The sequence below is a fragment of the Mauremys mutica genome, chromosome 13 (genome assembly GCF_020497125.1).
Source record: "Mauremys mutica isolate MM-2020 ecotype Southern chromosome 13, ASM2049712v1, whole genome shotgun sequence".
NCBI lineage: Eukaryota > Metazoa > Chordata > Testudines > Geoemydidae > Mauremys > Mauremys mutica.
The window spans coordinates 14739250-14758069 of NC_059084.1; the positions used below are offsets into that span (position 1 = coordinate 14739250).

At 41.0% G+C, this 18820-nt stretch overlaps 1 protein-coding gene across 1 annotated transcript in view; it reads left to right on the forward strand.

The window, feature by feature from the left end:
- Positions 1-7461: 7461 nt before the first annotated feature.
- ATP9A (ATPase phospholipid transporting 9A (putative)) overlaps positions 7462-18820 on the forward strand; it is a 121223-nt gene continuing 109864 nt past the window's right edge. The window contains exon 1 of the mRNA XM_044985598.1: positions 7462-7536. Within this exon, the coding sequence (XP_044841533.1) occupies positions 7517-7536 (20 nt within the window). The 5' untranslated portion in view covers positions 7462-7516. The remainder of the gene's footprint in view (positions 7537-18820) is intronic.

The window sequence follows — 18820 nt, forward strand, 5'->3', positions numbered from 1 at the left end:
TTTGGAAAGATGCGGGTCTTGCAAAGTATTCCTTGTTAAGTGTGACTTTAATGTGTACAGCCTTACAGAAGTTTCACAACTTGAAATTCCAAAGGTTATAACATTTGCCTCTGTTTAAACTGAAATCTTTGGGGGTTTTGAACACAGTAGAAACAACTTACTGTTCATGGAAAAACTTGTATTTACGGATGACATGAAAAAATTATTATGCGGGTAAATATTCTAGAATGTCTGCCACCCTTTTAGAAATAGTCTTTGTGTGGTTTTTTTTTTTTTTGTTTTGTTTTGAATGTACCTTTTACTATATGGCTACAGGATTTTTTTTATTTTTTTTTTAATTTGCCTCAGAAGCTGTAAAAAGATATTTTACTGGCTTTTTTCCCCCCTTTTGATCATTGCTCCTAATAATTGAATACTCCTGTATTGTTGACTGCTGCTTATTTAATACTACTACTTGGACAGTCCCTTAAGAACAGTGCCAAAACTACTCCTTCCAAAGATGTGCCGTTTCTCCTAAAATGTTTGTACCAAGAGCCCTGAAGAAGCATGGGCAGGTATGTATATACTCTTCCCCTTCCCCCTAGAAAAAGAAGGTCAGGTCTGAAAGCTCTGCAAGGAATCTCAGATGACTGTTGCATCTAGGCATTGGAACTGGTTTCCTTAGCAAGAGGAACTTTTTTTTTTTTACTATTTTATTTTATTTTTATGTTTAATTTGGGTTATTTAGGAGATCAGTTTGTGTAAACCTGTATTTAAATACAAAAGTACTCACACCTAAGTTTAATGTCTTGTGGGCTTTTTGGATGGCATTCCCACTTTGGTCATTAAGTTTCTTTGGTGATTTGTGCACTTGCATTACACCACAAAACCATGGTGACCCATGTGTATTGTATGAAGGTTATTGGGATAGCCCTCTGGATTCTAAGTTATCTACCTCATTTTTTTTCTTTGTAGATGTAGTGTCTATTTTTCTATAAATGACCACTGTAATGAACTGAGATTCAAGCAGATGCTTCCATGCACTATATGAAACCAAAACCTGATGTATTAGTGGAAGCACCTGAAGACTTCATGGACTTATTTTTCACTCTCTTCTTACATTTGCTGGATCTGTATATGTAACAAAATCTAAAGCTAGATTGGAACCCAATTAAACATTTGGTATTAAAGGACTGAATGATGGAAAGAAGTCTGATTTCTGACTGCAGGAAATCTTTGAGTCCAGTCTCAATTGCGGAAGGCCCCCCAAAAATGCAGATTACCAAAAGTTTGTGTAATGTTGTTGTACCTGATTCTTGTTTATGATCTATTTTTGCCATGTTGTGCCTTTCCTGCTGGACTTGTAAGTAAGAACACAACAGTACCTGTTTACACTGTAAAATGGATATTGTTACGTCGAACATGCCAAAGGCATCCCAAGTGTCAAGTTTCTGCATTGTGAATGTATGACTTAAGAATTCTGTAGTTTTGAGTATCTGATGCATTTCTGTTGATGTTTTGAGAATAAATTTGGGATGGCTTTTTCGCACGTCATGCTTACATTTTTCTGGTAAAGTACTCCTGTCCCCTTTGAATTGAAATTCCAGTAGGCCTAGTAATACCTTTGCCTCCACTGAGTCTTTCTTTGTATTAGTGTTTGCTACATGTTGGAGTTTAGTTTAGTTAAAAGGGGAAACATGCCATGAATATTGATTTGAACTCTTAGCAACAGGATATTGTGATTGTGCTACAAAAGGAAAAGAGTGCTAGGTCACCGTCACTAACACACCTATCCACAGTTTTATGAGTGTCTATGCCAGGGAGGGAATATCCCAGGGGTGGGGTGAGTGGGTGGGGGTGTGTTTTGGAGCTGTGCGGCCAGATCTTGGTCTGCCAAGCAGACCTCTGGCTCAGTAAGTGGACTGGTTAATTCTGGCTCCCAATTTCTGAGGGTCAGAACATGGTTGCCCAGAAGCTAAGGTGTGTGACTAAGTTGCCCTTTGTAACAGCTAGAGATGCTTGTTGTTCAGGTCTGGTGGGCCCTTTTTTGTGCACCACTAATTGAGTGAATGTTTATGGGATGTGTTCATGTGCCCATTTTCTACCCTAACCAGCAAAATGGGTAGAGCTGCTCCAGTCACCAGGAGCTTGTTGTCACTGATGAATTGTCTTTAATGGACCCTATACTAATAGAAAATTAAGTGGTTCTTGACCACATACTCCACCTGCCCTGACATGCCAACCAGCTCAAACAAATTATTTTGGGAAGTACAACAGACAGCAAAGAGTAAGGCCTGGATCTGGTATACTATTGCCACAGGCATGTCCTGTTTGAGACAGGAACAGTGCTGGGCATCTGCTGACAGATTATGGTCCCTCTTGCACCATGACATAGCTTGAGGAACTTGCTCCATAGACCTTGGCTGCTGTGCTCCTTCACCAAAGGTGTCTCTTGTGCTCAGTTCTAGAGAAGGAACTCTCCTCCTCCTTTCTAAATTCCAAATTTTAAAGCGTCAGTGTCCTGAGGCACCTTATAGACTAACAAACGTATTGGAGCATAAGCTTTCATGGGTGAGTACCCACTTTGTTAGACGCATGGGTATTCACCCATGAAAGCTTATGCACCAATATGTCTATTAGTCTATAAGGTGCCATAGGACACTGTCACTTTTTACAGATCCAGACTAACACAGCTACCCCTCTGATACTTTAAAGTTTCAAGTGTCTCCTTTTACAGGAAACCGTTTTTTTAACACAGATTAAACATTAGTGTAAGTTTAACATCCCTGTTTAGCATAACACTATTCATAAAAGTGCCTGGTTTCTTCACCTCTGCATTGTAATGCACACTGTCTCTCTTCCACTTACTCTATATTAGTAGAGAAAGTAACTTCATTCCTTCTCTTCACCAGCTGGTACCCTTCTTTGTCAATACTTAGTTTATAGATTCTAAGGCCAGAAAGGACCACTGTGGTCATCTAGTCTGACACATAACACAGGCTCTAGTACTCCCCCAAGATAAGTCCTAGAGCATGTTTTAGAAAAACATCCACTCTTTTTATTTTAAAGTTGTCAGTGATGGAGAATCCACTGTGACCCTTAATAAATTGTTCCAAGGGTTAATTCTCACCACTAAATATGTCTTTATTTCTACTCTGCATTTATCTAGCTTTGGATCCAGCTCTTTCTTGGCTAGAGAGATGAGCCCATTAAATATTTGTTCCACATATAGGTACTGAACCTTCTCTTTAATCTAAATAGCTCCAACGCCTTGAGTATCACTATAAGGTAGGGGTGGCCAAACTGTGGCTTGTTCGCCACATGTGGCTCTTTTACAGTTAGTGTGGCTTGCATATCCCTCCACTCTTTCCTCTCCCTTCTTTCTTCCCCCCCTCCCCCCCACCCAACTTTGGGGCGGGGAGAGAGCACAGGACCTCTGCCTTGCAGCAGCGTGGTAGGGTAGGGGCTTCTGCCCAAGGGGGAGGAGGGTCCTGGGGCACACCTACTGGAGCTGGTGGCTTCAGCAGCAGCAGGGCTGAAGCCCCTGAGCAGGTGCACCCTGGTTTTCAAACTTCTGAAGATTGTCGTATGCAGCATGGACGGGTTAGTAAGTTTGGCCAGCCCTGCATTTTTTTGATCCTTTAATTCTCATGGATCTTCTCTGAATCTCTCCAGTTTATCAACATCCTTGAATTGTGGGCAGAAGATCTGGACACAGTATTCCAGTGACAGTTGCACCAGTGCCAAATGCAGAGGTAAAATAACCTGTCTACTCCTAGTCAAGATTCCCTTGTTTGTGCATCCCAGGATTGCATTAATTCTTTTGGCTACAGTATCAGATTGAGAGCTCATGTTCATCTGATGATCCACCACAACCCCCAAATCTTTTTCAGAGTCATTATTTTCCAGGATAGAGTTGCCCATCCGGTAATTACAGCCTATATTTTGTTCCCAGATGTGTGCATTTACATTTTACCCATATCAAAATGGGCACTGTTTACATGCATCCAGTTTACCAAGCAAACTAGATCACTTCAAAGTAGTGACCCCTGCCTTTTATTATTTACCACTCACCAATTTGTGTCACCTGGAAACCTTATCAGTGTTGATTGTTTTCTCTTCCAGGTCATTCCATGTAGGACGTGGGGGGATGGGGCGGCGTAGCATAGCATTAGGAGCTGCTTTTGTTATAGGCAAACTAGGCAGGTGGCTGGGGCAAACATGAGTGAGTGGGTATTCCCTCCCCTCCTTCTCCACTGTCTCCAGGGGTGCAACTCTTATGACACAGTCAAAATGGGTGTCCCAAACTATGCTTGAGGTTTTTGAAGACAGTTAACACAGTTTGAGCACCGGGGGAGGGATGGCTCAGTGGTTTGAGCATTGGCCTGCTAAACCCAGGGTTATGAGCTCATCCCTTGAGATGACCATTTAGGGACCTAGGGCAAAAATCGGTCAGGGATGGTACTTAGTCCTGCTGTGAAGGCAGGGGATTGGACTCCATGACCTTTCAAGGTCCCTTCCAGTTCTGTGAGATAGGTATATCTCCATATAGCAATGTCTTCATCAACAACTGACAGCAGTCTACCAAGCACTGTTGTGGAGGAGGAGAAGAGGATGCACATACATTTCTCCCCCCCACCCCCAGCATGCAGGTGGCTAGCATGGTCAAAACATTTTCAATGAAATGAAATGTGCTGTTTTTCCCCAACACTGAAACAATTTGCAGAGATGTATCTGTCCCAGCAAAGGTTTTGTTGGAAAGGAGTTGGAGGGGGAGAGACACAGCATAATGTGTTGGTTAAAGCACTGGCCTGCCATGCAGAAACTTACTTCTAGTTCTTGCTCTCCCTGATTCAAAGTGATCTGGGATGCAAAACTGCTCTGAATCAGGAAGGACAGGGCCTTGCGCCTGCCTCTGCCACAGCCTAGGTCAGAGCCCTGACCCACGAGACAAGAACACGCCAGGTTTCGATCCATCAGTGAACATTTCACCACCTCTTAGTTTTTACAAAAATGTTTGACCTGTTTAGTTTTCCAATATGGCATGAAAACCAATTTTGAAAGTTGCTGCAAAATTGCAATTGTCCTCCAGCTAGCTTTACTGGAGGCTGCTCTTGTAATGGCCCAGTTATAAACCTTTCAATATTTTTGAGTGGGTAAACTTGATTCAGGTATTCTGTGTCTATCAGTTTATTGCCAGGGCATCTCATTCATATTTCATGTAATACAACACACCTTTTAGGTTTAGAATGAGCTGGAGTCCAAGCCCAAGGCTGTTCCTGTTGTGACAATGAGTAGCTTGGTACCCCTGCTGGTAAAATGTCAGTGACATTTGGGTCAAATCAAGCTGTTCTCCATGCTTAAAAGCTGCTTAGATCAGCAGCTGCTGGAAGAAAGGAAGCAATAGTCAGGTGGCAGAGGCAAGGACCTGGTCTTAATTATCAAAGAGCTACCCTAAATTAGGACTTAACTTGCTACACTGTACATCCATGCACACTTCCATGGATAGTATGAAAGTGGCATCCTACATTCAAAGGAATAGTTCTGTGCAGCTAAAGTGTGTGCATTCCACAATTAGTTTATATGACACCAGAAGTCCCTGCCCCAGCGAGGTTACAATCAAATGAAAACAGACATCAGCAAGGAGAGATGTCAAAACAAGCAAGGGAAAGCAGATCACTTATTTAAAAGAACTGAGAAGAGACTGCTTTCTCTTATTTGAAAAAAAATGGTCTTGCTGGAGTGGAGTGAACTTAGCTACAGCAATTGATTCATGTAACATTTCAGAAGAGAAAGTTGTGTTGTAGTCTACAGGTGGAATAGAACTGTGTTGCTTCTGGCTACAATTGTTGCAAGGGTCTCATCTATACTAAAGTGTCAGTGACCCACTTACAATACTGTCCCATGGCTCAGTTACAATATAGTTCCAATTTGTGCATAGATGGGACCTTAACTATACTCTGCAGTGGGGCTACTGCAGCAGACACATCTGACCTTTTATCATAACTACAATCAGGTCCCAGGTATATTGCAAGAGCAAATTAAGTTCTAAGAGGGGAGAGCAATGTTGTAACTGGGTGCCAGGTTGGCTAAGTTTGCAGAATAGGTGGGACCAGAAATCAACTGCAATCTACAGTGCAGAAAAATATGTGCTCTGAGCAATTTTCAAACTCAATGTAGTGGAACTTATTGAAGAGGTAACATTTCCTTTTTATTATTTATATGCTCATGCAGCTTGGGAGGAATTTCACTGATGCCAACAGAGTAACGTTAGTGTATGTGGAGAGGGACTGGGGCCAGTAAGTGCACTGTCTCTGTTGATTAGACTCTCTTATTGCCCAAAGCACCATTCTGTACTTCTTGTAATTGCTCACCTCTCCACTGCGGCTACATAGTGGATTTGTCCCAGCTGTTACTAATGTGGAAGCAGCAGATTTACTAGTAGGAGCCAAGCCAAGGATTGAGTCATTCTCTAGAAGCCAGTACAAGTTTGGCCCTACCACTCAGCTCTGGTCTACACTGGGGGGTGGGGGTCAATCTAAGTTACGCAACTTCAGCTAGGTGAATAACATAGCTGAAGTCGATGTACTTAGATCGACTTACCATGGTGTCTTCACCGCGGTGAGTTTGCTGCTGCTGCTCCCTCATCAACTCCGCTTGCGGCACTGGAGTACAGGAGTCGACCGGAGAGCGCTCGGGGGTTGATTTAACGTGTCTAGACTAGACGCGATAAATTGACCTCCGCTGGATCGAGTGCTATCGGGCGGGTAGTATAGCCATACCCACAATCAAGAGTTCCTAACTTGCCTAACTACCTTAAATCCCCCTAAGTTTATATCTATATTTAGGCACCTAAATGGCTCTGGAAAAAAATCACATCCCATGTACAAACTAACATGGTTTCCATAAAAAGAGTACATCACCAAACTCAAAGGTGGGCAGACTATGGTCCATGAAGCACTTACACATATTCAATAGTTGAAAAAGGAGAAAAAAAAATTGCAGAAGATTCACATTTTTTTCTGTTTCTCAGGGTTTGAACTAGCCCCCTTGTTTAAGGGTTTCTTTTAAATGGTGAGTGTTTGTATTGAAATTTTAAATGTTAGTAACCACTTTGATAGTTTCACTAAAAGCTTCCATAAGTCATAAAAATACAAACATTTTCAAGAAGTCAGTTAGTTTTTTGTAACTAACATTTTTGGTTTTGAAAAAAGGCCATTTTAAAAAATAAAAAGCTTTTTGTTCAGAAAGCGTCAATTAGTTCTACTCAACACAGCTGGAAACATACCTAGGGCCTGCTTTTCAGAGGTGCAGGGTTAATAAATACCCACAACTCCAGTTTAATTCCACCAGGCTTTGTAAAGGTTGCCATTCTATGAAAATAATCATAGTACTGAGTGGGCTCAGTAGGCCTGATAGCCTTTAAAAGCAGCTGTAAATGAGGAGGGAGGAGCCAGCCTGGGCCTGCCACTATATAGGAGAAGAGACACCAGGAACTGCCTGTGCTCACCAGAACCACCTAAGACTAGAGCTACAGATGGGAGAGGTGCTAGTAAGGTAATTCAGCTTGCAAAGGGAAGCGAAGCAAAGACTTCAGGTGAGGGTGAGATTAAATGACAGAGTAAAAACAGACCCAGATTTATATTTTCCAGAAGGCGAAACACTTGCTGCACTAAAGTTAGTTTAAAATCCATTATTAATAGTTTCCCAGGAAACATCATTGTGTTTGCCCCCCTGGATGTAATGTATTTGGAAGTGGGAGGAGAGGTGGTCATGTGATAATCTATTATGATATAATCTGTACGATAAAGTTTGAGAGCCCCCAAATGTAAGCGAAGGCCATTTTTGGCCTGAAAGCTTCAATGTTATCACTCACTTGTGGGGCCCATAAATGTTATCACCATGGTGCTGAATGTTTCTGAATTGCTTTTAAATTTGAAACAAGGTTTCTAGCTGCCTGCATTATACCTACCCTCCCCATGCAGCCTGGCTCACTGTGGTGAATGCTCTACGTGTTGCCCCACGTGGGTGGGCAAATTTGGATTCAAGCATGTTTGACACCATCCCACATTCATCTCTGACCTAGAAAAGTCTCTCTCTGGCTGCCCTCCCGCAGCAGGAGGGGAAATATAAATGCTGAAGCACAGAAAAGAGCTGTTGATCACAGACACCTGCTTATTTTCAGACTTTCCATTCTCAGCACTTAAGATTAACTGTATAAACTGCTGCTCTGCTTCCATTTTTGGAAATGCCATTGATATTTGAGAAGGTCTCTGTGCTGCAAATCCTGGGTGAAGGATATTGAATCTGCCCTGGGAGAATCCCGCTGTTCAGTAACTAATGTGGCTGGGAGTCAAAGAGGGGATGCCCTGGCAAATTTAATGTGCCCTGTCTATTCACGTTCTCTTATTGGCCTCCCTTGCTGTCAGGCTCTGCATTGTTCTGATTAGCTTCTCAGCTGTATTCTATTTCACAACTCCACAGGAAAATCCTTCACATTAGAAATGCCCTCTCAATGACAATGGGTGTACCCCATTCTGGACTCTGTTTAGCAACTCTATTCAGGGAAAACCAACCAATCTCCAAAGGTTTGCGCAATAAAACCAGCAATAGTGTGTCCATAAAGCAAACTAAATACGAATACAATTACATCTAACAGCATGATGCCTATTTTGGGGTGGGGAGGTTGAGGGAGAAGTCAAGTCTAGCTAACAGAACAAACCCTGCCATTTTAACCCATAATGTGCAATAAGCACAATAGAACAAGTTATTTACCCTGCATCCTATTATAGTGTATTGTGATTTTTCTGATTAACTGAATAATCTGCTTGTTCAGTATTATACTCTTACTATTCAGTATTAAAATCTGCATAGTAACATGGTTAAAGCTGAATTTCAATTTCCATCATAGCACTTCCCAAATTTTCCTAAACCAGACAGCTAAGGTGGTGCAGAGCAACATAAGTCTTCCTCATTCTGTTCTGCTAACATGCTGTGATTTGAGTTGGATGCAAATATTTTTATTTTCCTGAAGTGAGACTTGGCTTTCAAAAGCCTAGGAACTGATGCACTATAGAGAGTTGGAATTAAATTGTTCATACAATATATAATTCTAATTGAATTTTCATGTCATCCCCCCTTTTCAGTTGCTTATAGCGTCATCAAAAAATTTCCTTTTATTTGTGAATGAAACTGTGTGTGATGCATCAATTGATCAGAAATGTGCATACATAACTCAGAAATCGATACACTTTGCTTTGTCTGTCTTTTTGTGGTCTAAGAAATGAGCTAAGTTTGGACAAAGTTGGTTTAGCAGGTTTAAAGTTATAAATGCCAAATTTTTGTGGGACTTTTACCCCCGTAAGCACAGTAAGATTTGCTGTGTATGTTTTGGTGTTAGGGCATTCTAAGGTGGCTTGCAATGCTGGATGTTGTGAAGCGCTTTAATCTGATCTCAGCTTCCAAGGAATTTTTAAATTAAATCTTCAAATGTGCAAACGACAGCGCTTTCAGGCACAACATGTAACTATTGGACTATGAAGTCCATTGAACCTTATATACATTTCAGAAAGTTATTAATAAGCATTGTCATAGCCAAGACTGGGAGGTAGCCCAGGTGACCCAAGATACCACATGGTCTGTGAATGAAATCAGCTCTAAAAGAGAAGAATTCCTCAGGCCAGATCATAGCCTGCAGTAAGGTACCTATGCACCACCAGAGAAGCACAAAGAGGCTTTAAAATTCCCCATGATGGGCAGCTCTGATTTCTTCCAATGGCAGGGAATTCTCAACTGGTGTATAGCTTTCAAAGAATGCATATTTTAGACACATTGCACTTTAGCCATGTGAGATGCAGTTAACTTCAGTGTGAGAGAGAGACGACAGGGTGGCGTGTGGACATATTCAATTTCTCTTAAGCCACTCCAATAAACCAGCAAACAGAATGATCTGGCTAGACAATTCAAAAACCCAAAGCACATACTTGAAAATATGATTTATTTTAGATATGTTTGCATTAGTTCTGCTAGGAAGAATCCATCACCAGTTTCTAATGGCACCAGCATTCCTCTAGAGTGAATAGTGAGGCTGAACAAGGATACGACTCATAATACCCTCAGTGGTTTGGAACAACCCATTAATTAGGCTAAATCTGAAATGCTAGCATTACACTGCCTTCCTGTCTTTAATTGCAGCCTTTGTCCATTCTGCCCCTTACACCTGGATATCCCTTTTACTGTGCACTACGCATCCTTCTCTTCCATTAAACCTATGCATTTTTAACCCACACTGCTATGAGCATTGCTGTGACAATAACTATACTTGTATTATTATAAATAATGGTCTGTGTTAAAACCATCTTATGGTCACCTGGTATATTTTAGGTCGGATTGCATGTTTTATCTATTTAGGGTCCAAGCCTGTAACCCTTACTGGCATTGCAGTGTAATCCTTACTCATGCAAGTTGTCCCATGGAATCACTGAGGGTTACAGGATAAGGGCCTACTTAAGGCAGGTAGTATGTCTATTATGTCTATACAGGGCAAGGCACGCTGTCAGCATTTAATAAATAATAAAACCTACATGCCAACACGTTGAATTTTAATTTAAGGAGAAAAGTAGAGATGCCCCTTGAACTCCAGTGAAATACATTGAACTAGTGCAGCACTATGGAAGGACAGTAAAAAATGGTAAATATTGTGCTGGAAAACATTGTCCCTTGTAAACAGAGGAAGTTGGAGTCTATGAAGGATTGCCATAGATAAATCCATTCTAACACTTTGTTAGGATCACTCCCAGCATTTCCTCTCCAAATGCCATATAGTTGGCAGCGTGAAAAAAATCTTTGCTGAAAATGTGCTGTCAGAGTGATCACAACTCAGAGCTTGAGGCGTGGACAGGAAACTCTCAGAGACCAATGTCCTCTTGCCTTTGAGGAGACACTCCCAGTTCTCTAGAACCTGTCTTCACAAACTGAAGAAGGGATCTTTTTGTTTTAGGTCCCTTCAACACTTGCTTCATAATGTTTTCTGCTAATAGTGTGTAAATAACAGAATTATTAGACATACAGATGAACCTGAGTTGTTGGAAAGAATCAACACAGCTTTTGCCACAATGAGGTGGCAAAGTTTGCAGATGATACAAAATTACTCCAGATAGTTAAGTCCAAAGCAGACTGCTAAGAGTTACAAAGGGAATCTCACAAAACTGGGTGACTGGACAACAAAATGGCAGATGAAATTCAGTGTTGCTAAATGCAAAGTAATGCACATTGGAAAACATAATCCGAGCTATACATACAAAATGATGGGGTCTAAATTAGCTGTTACCACTCAAGAAAGAGATCTTGGAGTCATTGTGGATAGTTCTCTGAAAATATCCACTCAGTGTGCAGCAGCGGTCAAAAAAACTAAAAGAATGTTAGAAACCATTAGGAAAGGGATAGATAGAAAGACAGAAAATATCATAATGCCATAATGGTACACCCACACCAGGAATACTGCATGCAGTTCTGGTCACCCCATCTCAAAAAAGATATATTAGAAATGGAAGAGGTGCAGGAAAGGGCAACAAAAATGATTAAGGGTATGGAACAGCTTCCATATGAAGAGAGGTTAAAAAGAATGGAACATTCAGCTTGGAAAGAAGATGCATAAGGGGGAATATGATAGAGGTCTACAATCATGAATGGTGTGGAGAAAATAAATAAGGAAGTGTTATTTACTCCTTCACATAAACACAAAAATGAGGGGTCACCCAGTGAAATTAATAGGCAGCAGGTTTAAAACAAACAAAAGGAAGTACTTCTTCACACAACACACAGTCAACCTCTGGAACTCCTTGCCAGGGAATGTTGTAAAGGCCATAACTAGGGTGACCAAATGTCCCGATTTGGGGGGCTTTTTCTTATATAGGCACCTATTATTCCCCACTCCCTGTCCCGATTTTTCACACTTGCCCTCTGGTCACCCTAGCCATAACGATAACTGGATTCCAAAAAGAATTAGGTTCATGGAGGATAGGTCCATCAATGGCTATTAGTCAAGATGTCCAGGGATGCAACCCCATGCTCTGGGTGTCCCTAGGCCTCTGAGTGCCAGATGTTGGGCCTGGACAGCAGGGATGGATCACCTGATGATTGCCCTGTCCTGTTCATTCCCTTTGAAGCGTCTGGATTGGCCACTATCGAAGACAGGATACTGGGCCATTCTAATGTTAAAACTGGTTAAATAGTATATTGGGTGAATGCAGAGCTGGCAAAGCCATTTTTTAAAACTATTTTGAGAGCTGTCTTGTAGTTTCCTGTGGCTTCGTCATATGGGTTAAAAGGCAGGTGTGATCAGAAGAATAATAAAAATCCTATCTAATGAGAGACATGGTTCAGCCATTCAACCCTTCTTTCTTTGGCATGGTCAAGCTTTGGAAAAGTTATACAGAACCTACTAAAAGTCTTAAAGACTTAATTTCTGAAACCTTGAGCACTGAGGGTCATGTGCATAGAAACACATGTCATGCACTGTGAGTGGAAGGTCACTGCAGAAGGCATGTAGGAGCACAGAAAGGCTCACTGGGGAAACTGAACAGAGCAAATTTAAAATTTATATTAAAGTTAATGTTTAAAATTAAATGTACACAAGTTAAGAGGGAAGGTACTGTACATCTGGGGTCAGGCTTGAGTTATGGGGGATGACAAGTATCGCTTACAAGGATCACGAGATACATACATATCTCATAACCAGCATAGACCCAGATTGGGGTCTGGGAGTTTTTAAAGCATCAGTGGATAAGTGGGCTTGGGTACGCCACCCATGGAGTGTATTGAGTCCAAGTCAGTATCAGTGTAGCAAATAAGTACATGGGTGGGGTGCATCCCTTGGTTCGTCAGGGAAGAAAGTGGGTTATTTCCCCGATCGGTGGTCTCGATTACTCAACCTGGTATTGACAGTGTCCCGTGATATGTTCCGTATAGATGTCTCTGGACCACCTGATGGTGTTGGACACCATGAGCTGTCTCATGAGCCGGGCGTAGCGTCAACCAACTCCACATGCTTTCAGTGCCAGCTCGCTGTGGGGGTCCCACGAGCCCAGGGCTCCCATGATCTGGACCTCATAGCCCTGGGCTCTCAGGGTGTCGGTCGGCGGGGTGTACTTCAACACTGAAACAGTCACATAGCTATCTCCAGTGCATTGTCTCCACACACCATAGGAAGTGCATGTGACCCTGTCTACATGATGAAAAAAGATGCTCTTTTCAATCAAGTTAATTCATTGAGTTAGCTTAACTCCCCCATAATACGTGTATAGACACAGTTTAACACCTTTACAATTGTATTAGCTGGTCATGTTGTAGCAGCTTTTATAATGTCTAGACTTATGCTGTATGCTTCACTCGTGCCTTTTCCTTCCCAGAGTGGTACTGCTGATTGGCTAGAAAGTTGCCACAAATCCTGCTGTCTTCCATTATCTTCTGTTCAATTTTCCTTATGGAGGTGTGACTCATTCAGAGATGAATATTTAAGAGTGAAGATGATTATTAATTTTTGGTATCCACATTTCAGTCTCTTGAAGCTAAAACAAAAGTTGTGCACTTTCCCTGCTACTGCTTGTGCACCTAATTTGCATGTGTAGTTAACATGACTGAATGTACAGACTGGGCATTTACATATACATAAAACACCTGGATAATATTTTGACTAGCCATTTGCATTTACAAAAGCCAGTTTTGCTTGAATAGTCACATTCATTGCAAGCCCAAATTAGGCCTGCAGCCCCGAGCATCTCAAATTCAGAAAAAATTAACCTCTATGGTCCATAGATCCTGAAAAACACATGTGCATGTACTAAACTTAAAACTTGTGAGTAAGCTCACTGAGGCCAGTGTGACTGCTCATGGCCTTAAAGTTAACCCCATGTTTAAATGCTTTGCTGAATCAGGACCAGCCTAAATCTCTCTGCATGGGAAACAGGCTGTCCTCCCTTGGCTGATGTCCAAATATGGGGATCTAATTTTCCCCTTTCCACATCTCCATATACACCTCTACCCCGATATAATGCTGTCCTTGGGAGCCAAAAAATCTTACTGTGTTATAGGTGAAACCACATTATATCGAACTTGCTTTGATCCGCCAGCCCCCCTGGAGCACTGCTTTACCGCGTTATATCCGAATTCGTGTTATATCAGGTCACGTTATATCGGGATAGAGATGTACCTGTTTTCAGTTCTTTTTACGTGACACTTTAACCGTTTTATGTAGAAAAAATTGTTAGCCTTGCAAATTTGCAAATTTGCAATAAATATTAATTTATTCTAATTGTTAAGCTCCACTTTCTGCCTCCCTACTTGTGCCCCTAGATTTTTCCATATCCAAAAATATCACATGCTAAATCTCATAAAAATAATCTTTATGAAAAATCACAAAATGGGCCCATTTTCCACAAAATACTGCACTCTTTGTATTTATTTTATTTTATTAGTCATACTTTTGAATTTGATCTCATTCTGGATGAGTGAGAGGGTGTCAATCCTGTTATTCTGTAAATTAGGCATACAAGGGATTTTTTTTTCTTGTGTTTCAATATATCTTTGTATGAGGAACAAAACAAAACCTTGTAGAAATCCTATGTTTCCCCAAACCAAAACACATGCATGCTGAAACTTCATTATAAGAATGCTAAATAGTCTTTCAATAACAGAGCCTGTGGCACTGTGAGCTTTATTGTAGTTTCCCTTCGCAAGTGTTGATGGATTTATGAAGGGCTTCATTACATATAGGCTTAAAGGATATCCGCTATCACCCACTTGTCAAAAGAAAAAATAATATCAAAGCCATCCGTGCAGATCAGAGATACAGGTGCTAACAGCACATTATAGTCTGGTAGTGATTAACTTGCCAATTAATTGCAGTAACCTTGTCTGAGTTCAGACATTTAAAAGATAAATTTAAAAGATGAATGCATCATGTGTAGACTTAGGGCACATGTACATTGCTACCATATTGCTAATCATTCCTGCCTTGGCATCACAGATCTCACATTTGCATTTCTGTTGTAAAAAAAATGCTTCCTCCTCCTAGGCATTATGCATAGAGGTAGTGACTGTGTGTGTGTGTGCATTAAGCCACTGGGAACAGGCTGCTCTTGCATGTGTTCGTTCCGGTAGTTGTTCTTTTTTCAGAAAAGTGGATTTAATAAGCTGAGCGTGTTTCAGTATTGCCTGAAGAAATAGGATGAGTCTGCTTTCTCCCTTGTCACTCCCTGAAATGAATCAGTAGCCAGTGGAAGTAATGCAGCACATGAAATGGTTTGCTGCAGAGTTAATGCGTGACTGCAACTTTTCAATCCCTTAGCAACCAAATCTCCACTCTCGCAGTTTCAGATGTCTCTACCTTTCAAATGATGGACTTTGCAAACACAGTCCTGCTGCCATGTAGAAAGTATGATACACCTTAGAGCTAAATTCTCATACAAATAAAGTGTGCAAAAGCATGCACAAATTGCACACTTAATTCGTGTGTGTATAGAGGTCAAGTAATAGCATGCACAAATAATCAGAATTACCAATTTCAATGTGCAGTTATCTGTTTCTCATGTGAAATCATGGTAACTTCATGCGCGTCTTGTCCATGCAGTAGTACATGGATTGAAAAGCAGGGCCATTACCGTTATCTCAGTATTTTGAATAGTTTGATTATTAAATTTTGAAAATGACATGCCATATGCACAGAGGCAAACGGAAACTAATCACAAACACTTACCAACATATCTGGTAAGACATTCATATTAACCTTCCGGAATAAAAAAGCCAACAGAATATATTAGTATTCAGTATTTCTGCAGAGCTCAAGAAGCAAATAAAAGGCACAGTCCCTGACTGTGTCTAGCAAATGCAATCATGAAGTCAAAAACACAACAAAAATGGCATATAGGAGTTTCCATAGTGGATCAGACCCAAGGTTCATATGGTCTAGCATCCTGTCTCTTGCAGTAACCAGTACCAGATGCTTTAGTTTAGATGAAGGTGTAAGAACCCCACAGTAAGCAGATGTGGGGTAATACGCCCCCCACTTAGGTCTTACCACAACAGACAATGTTGGATAAAGGGTAGGAAAGTGGGGTAGGAGGAGGGCAGTGGGAAAGAAATGCAGAGTATGATTTTCCCACAGCAAAGAACAGGACACTTATTTGCATGTTTTACGTTAGTTACATCTGAACAAGAGTTATGTGCTGCTAAGTTTGAATTTGTATTAAATGGAAACTCTAAAGAACAGTTCATATGTCAAGTGAGCCACATGCTACTGGAGTGGTAGAAGTGTAGCCACAAAAACCTGAGGATAATTCAGAGCTAAAATATCACAACCTTTTAAGGTGCAGAAAACAACATTTATTCAGTGTTGCCAATTCTCGCATTTTAATCATGAGTCTCACAATATTTGGTGTTTTTATTAAAGCCCCAGCTCCGAAAGTCAAGAAACTGTTGTGCTTTCACTTTTATTTTTTTTTAAAGGAAGTTTCTAATCCTGGGTGGTGGTGGAGAAAAGCTTGAAAATAGGACCCATGTGTTTTTTAGGGGGTGCTGGCTCACCAGTGCTTGGGGCTGATGAGACTGCTTATTTGTATAGCACCAGGGATGTGCATGGCACTTTACACATAAGAAGAGCTGGTTTAAAAAAAAAAAAAAAGCGGGGACAATTTCAAATCATTTTAATGAAAAAATTTCAACCAGGTCCATAAGCTGTTTTTTAAAATAGCACAGATACTTTTACAATAATGTTGACCAGCTCTACAGACAAGGTTTCTGCCCCAAGTAACTTTTGGGCCAGATTTTAAAAGGCACCTAAAGATGCCGATGGGTGACTAGTGGGATTTTCAAAAGCATCTAGGCACCTAACTCCATTTGATTTCAGTGGGAGTTAGGCACTTAAATACCTTTGAGGATCTGGGTCCTAGGCACTTCCAATATCCCACTAGGCACCTATTTGCGTCTTTATGAATAGAAGTCTTTTCAGTGCTTTGGTAGACTTTGAATCAGCTCAAAGAATTCAATTCTGCAAATCTTACTCACATGAGTAGTCTTAATGTAAGACTACCGTTGGGCTATTTGGGTGCATTTCTGCATGAGGGCAGCACCAATAGAGCTATTAGCAGTAGAAGCAAAATTATAGACAGGATTACAGGCTGTGTCTTTACCAGTGAAGTTTGCAGTGTTGATGTACCTGTGTTGGTTCCAGGATATGAGAGAGACAAGGTGAGTGAGGTAATATCTTTACCTGGTTACCTTTTCCAGACCTGAAGAAGAGCTCTGTGAAGCTTGAAAACTTATCTCTTCCACCAACAAAAGCTGGTCTAATAAAAGATATTAGCTCACTCATTTGTCTCTCTCTCTATCACTGTGTCATCTAAACTTTGTTCTGAGCTGGACTGTAGATTGATGAATTTCCCTAGTATAGAGAAAAGCCTCTATGCTAGTAAGGCTTGGGCAGGAATGGACCTAAATTTGCAGGATATCACCTTGAATTTGACAAAATAGAGATGGTTGCTATTGAAGGGATGTAAAGTAAAAGTGGTATTTCTCACTCTCCTCCACATGTTGTGTAAGAGCGATGTACCACTGGTAGTTCCAGTAACATCAAATGTAACGTGAATGAAAGATTTGAACAAAGAAAGAGTAGCTGGCTAATGCAACAGGAATGTCAGGGAAATCCGGGCATTAGGAGCAGCATGGAAAGAGACATGATGAAAAAGTGAGAGAAGGAAACCAAAAGAGCTGTTGAGTGGAAGGAGGGAGGAAGAAATGAGATCAGTGGTGTAGGCAAGAAAAGATGCACACTGAGCAGTAGTGAGTTCCTTGAAAGTCCCCTTGATTCTCCATGCCTGTTCACAGATACCACTGGTAACCTGAGAAATCTAGCCAGCATTGCTGGTGGAGTGTCTGTAGTGGAAGAACAGGTAAAGAATCTAAAGCCATTTGCTAGAACTCCATCAGTAAAATATCAGACCAGTGTTTGTCTATGTGCATTTGTTTTGTTGCTCTCAAAAGACTCACGAGTGTATTTAGCATATAACAAAACAGAAGCTTCTCTTTGCTGTAATAGAAAAAGCTATTGAAATCACCTGGTTCAACATACTGGTGGCTTTGTACAGCTTATTGGCTAAAAATGTGGGCTTGACCTTTGACCTTTAAATGCTTTTCTTTAACAAATTCTTCCACACTTTAACAATGAAAAGTACACTGATGCTCAATAAATAACAATAAACTCTTCCTACAATATAGCTATGATAGTAGGTTGCCAGTTGGATCAGAACTGGTGCTGTCCTACATCAATCAGGAAAAAAAAATTAGGAAAAGATCTGCCAACCTTTAAGTTTAATGGGACACTATTGCATCAACTTAATCAACATTTAGAACAGGGGTTCTCAAACTGGGGGTTGGGGCCCCTCAGGGGGTCATGAGGTTATTATATGGGGGGTCACGAGCTGTCAGCCTCCACCCCAAACCCTGCTTTGCCTCTAGCATTTGATAATGGTGTTAAATAAATTAAAAAGTGTTTTAATTTATAAGGGGGGGTGTGTCACACTCAGAGGCTTGATATGTGAAAGTGGTCACCAGTACAAAAGTTTGAGAACCAATGTTTTAGAACAACCTGGGGGGCGTAGGTTGGGCCTGAGAGAAGAAAACAAAGGTAATGAATTAAAGCTGTGAAAAATAATTAGCCCCTTTCTAATTAGCAGTTGCAAGGTAGGAATTGGGTGGCACACAGGTCCTTCCAGGGATTGCTTGTTTGCCTCAAGCTCTGTGCATGCAAAAACTAAATGTCAGAGAGAGAAGCTAGTGGCATCAGAGA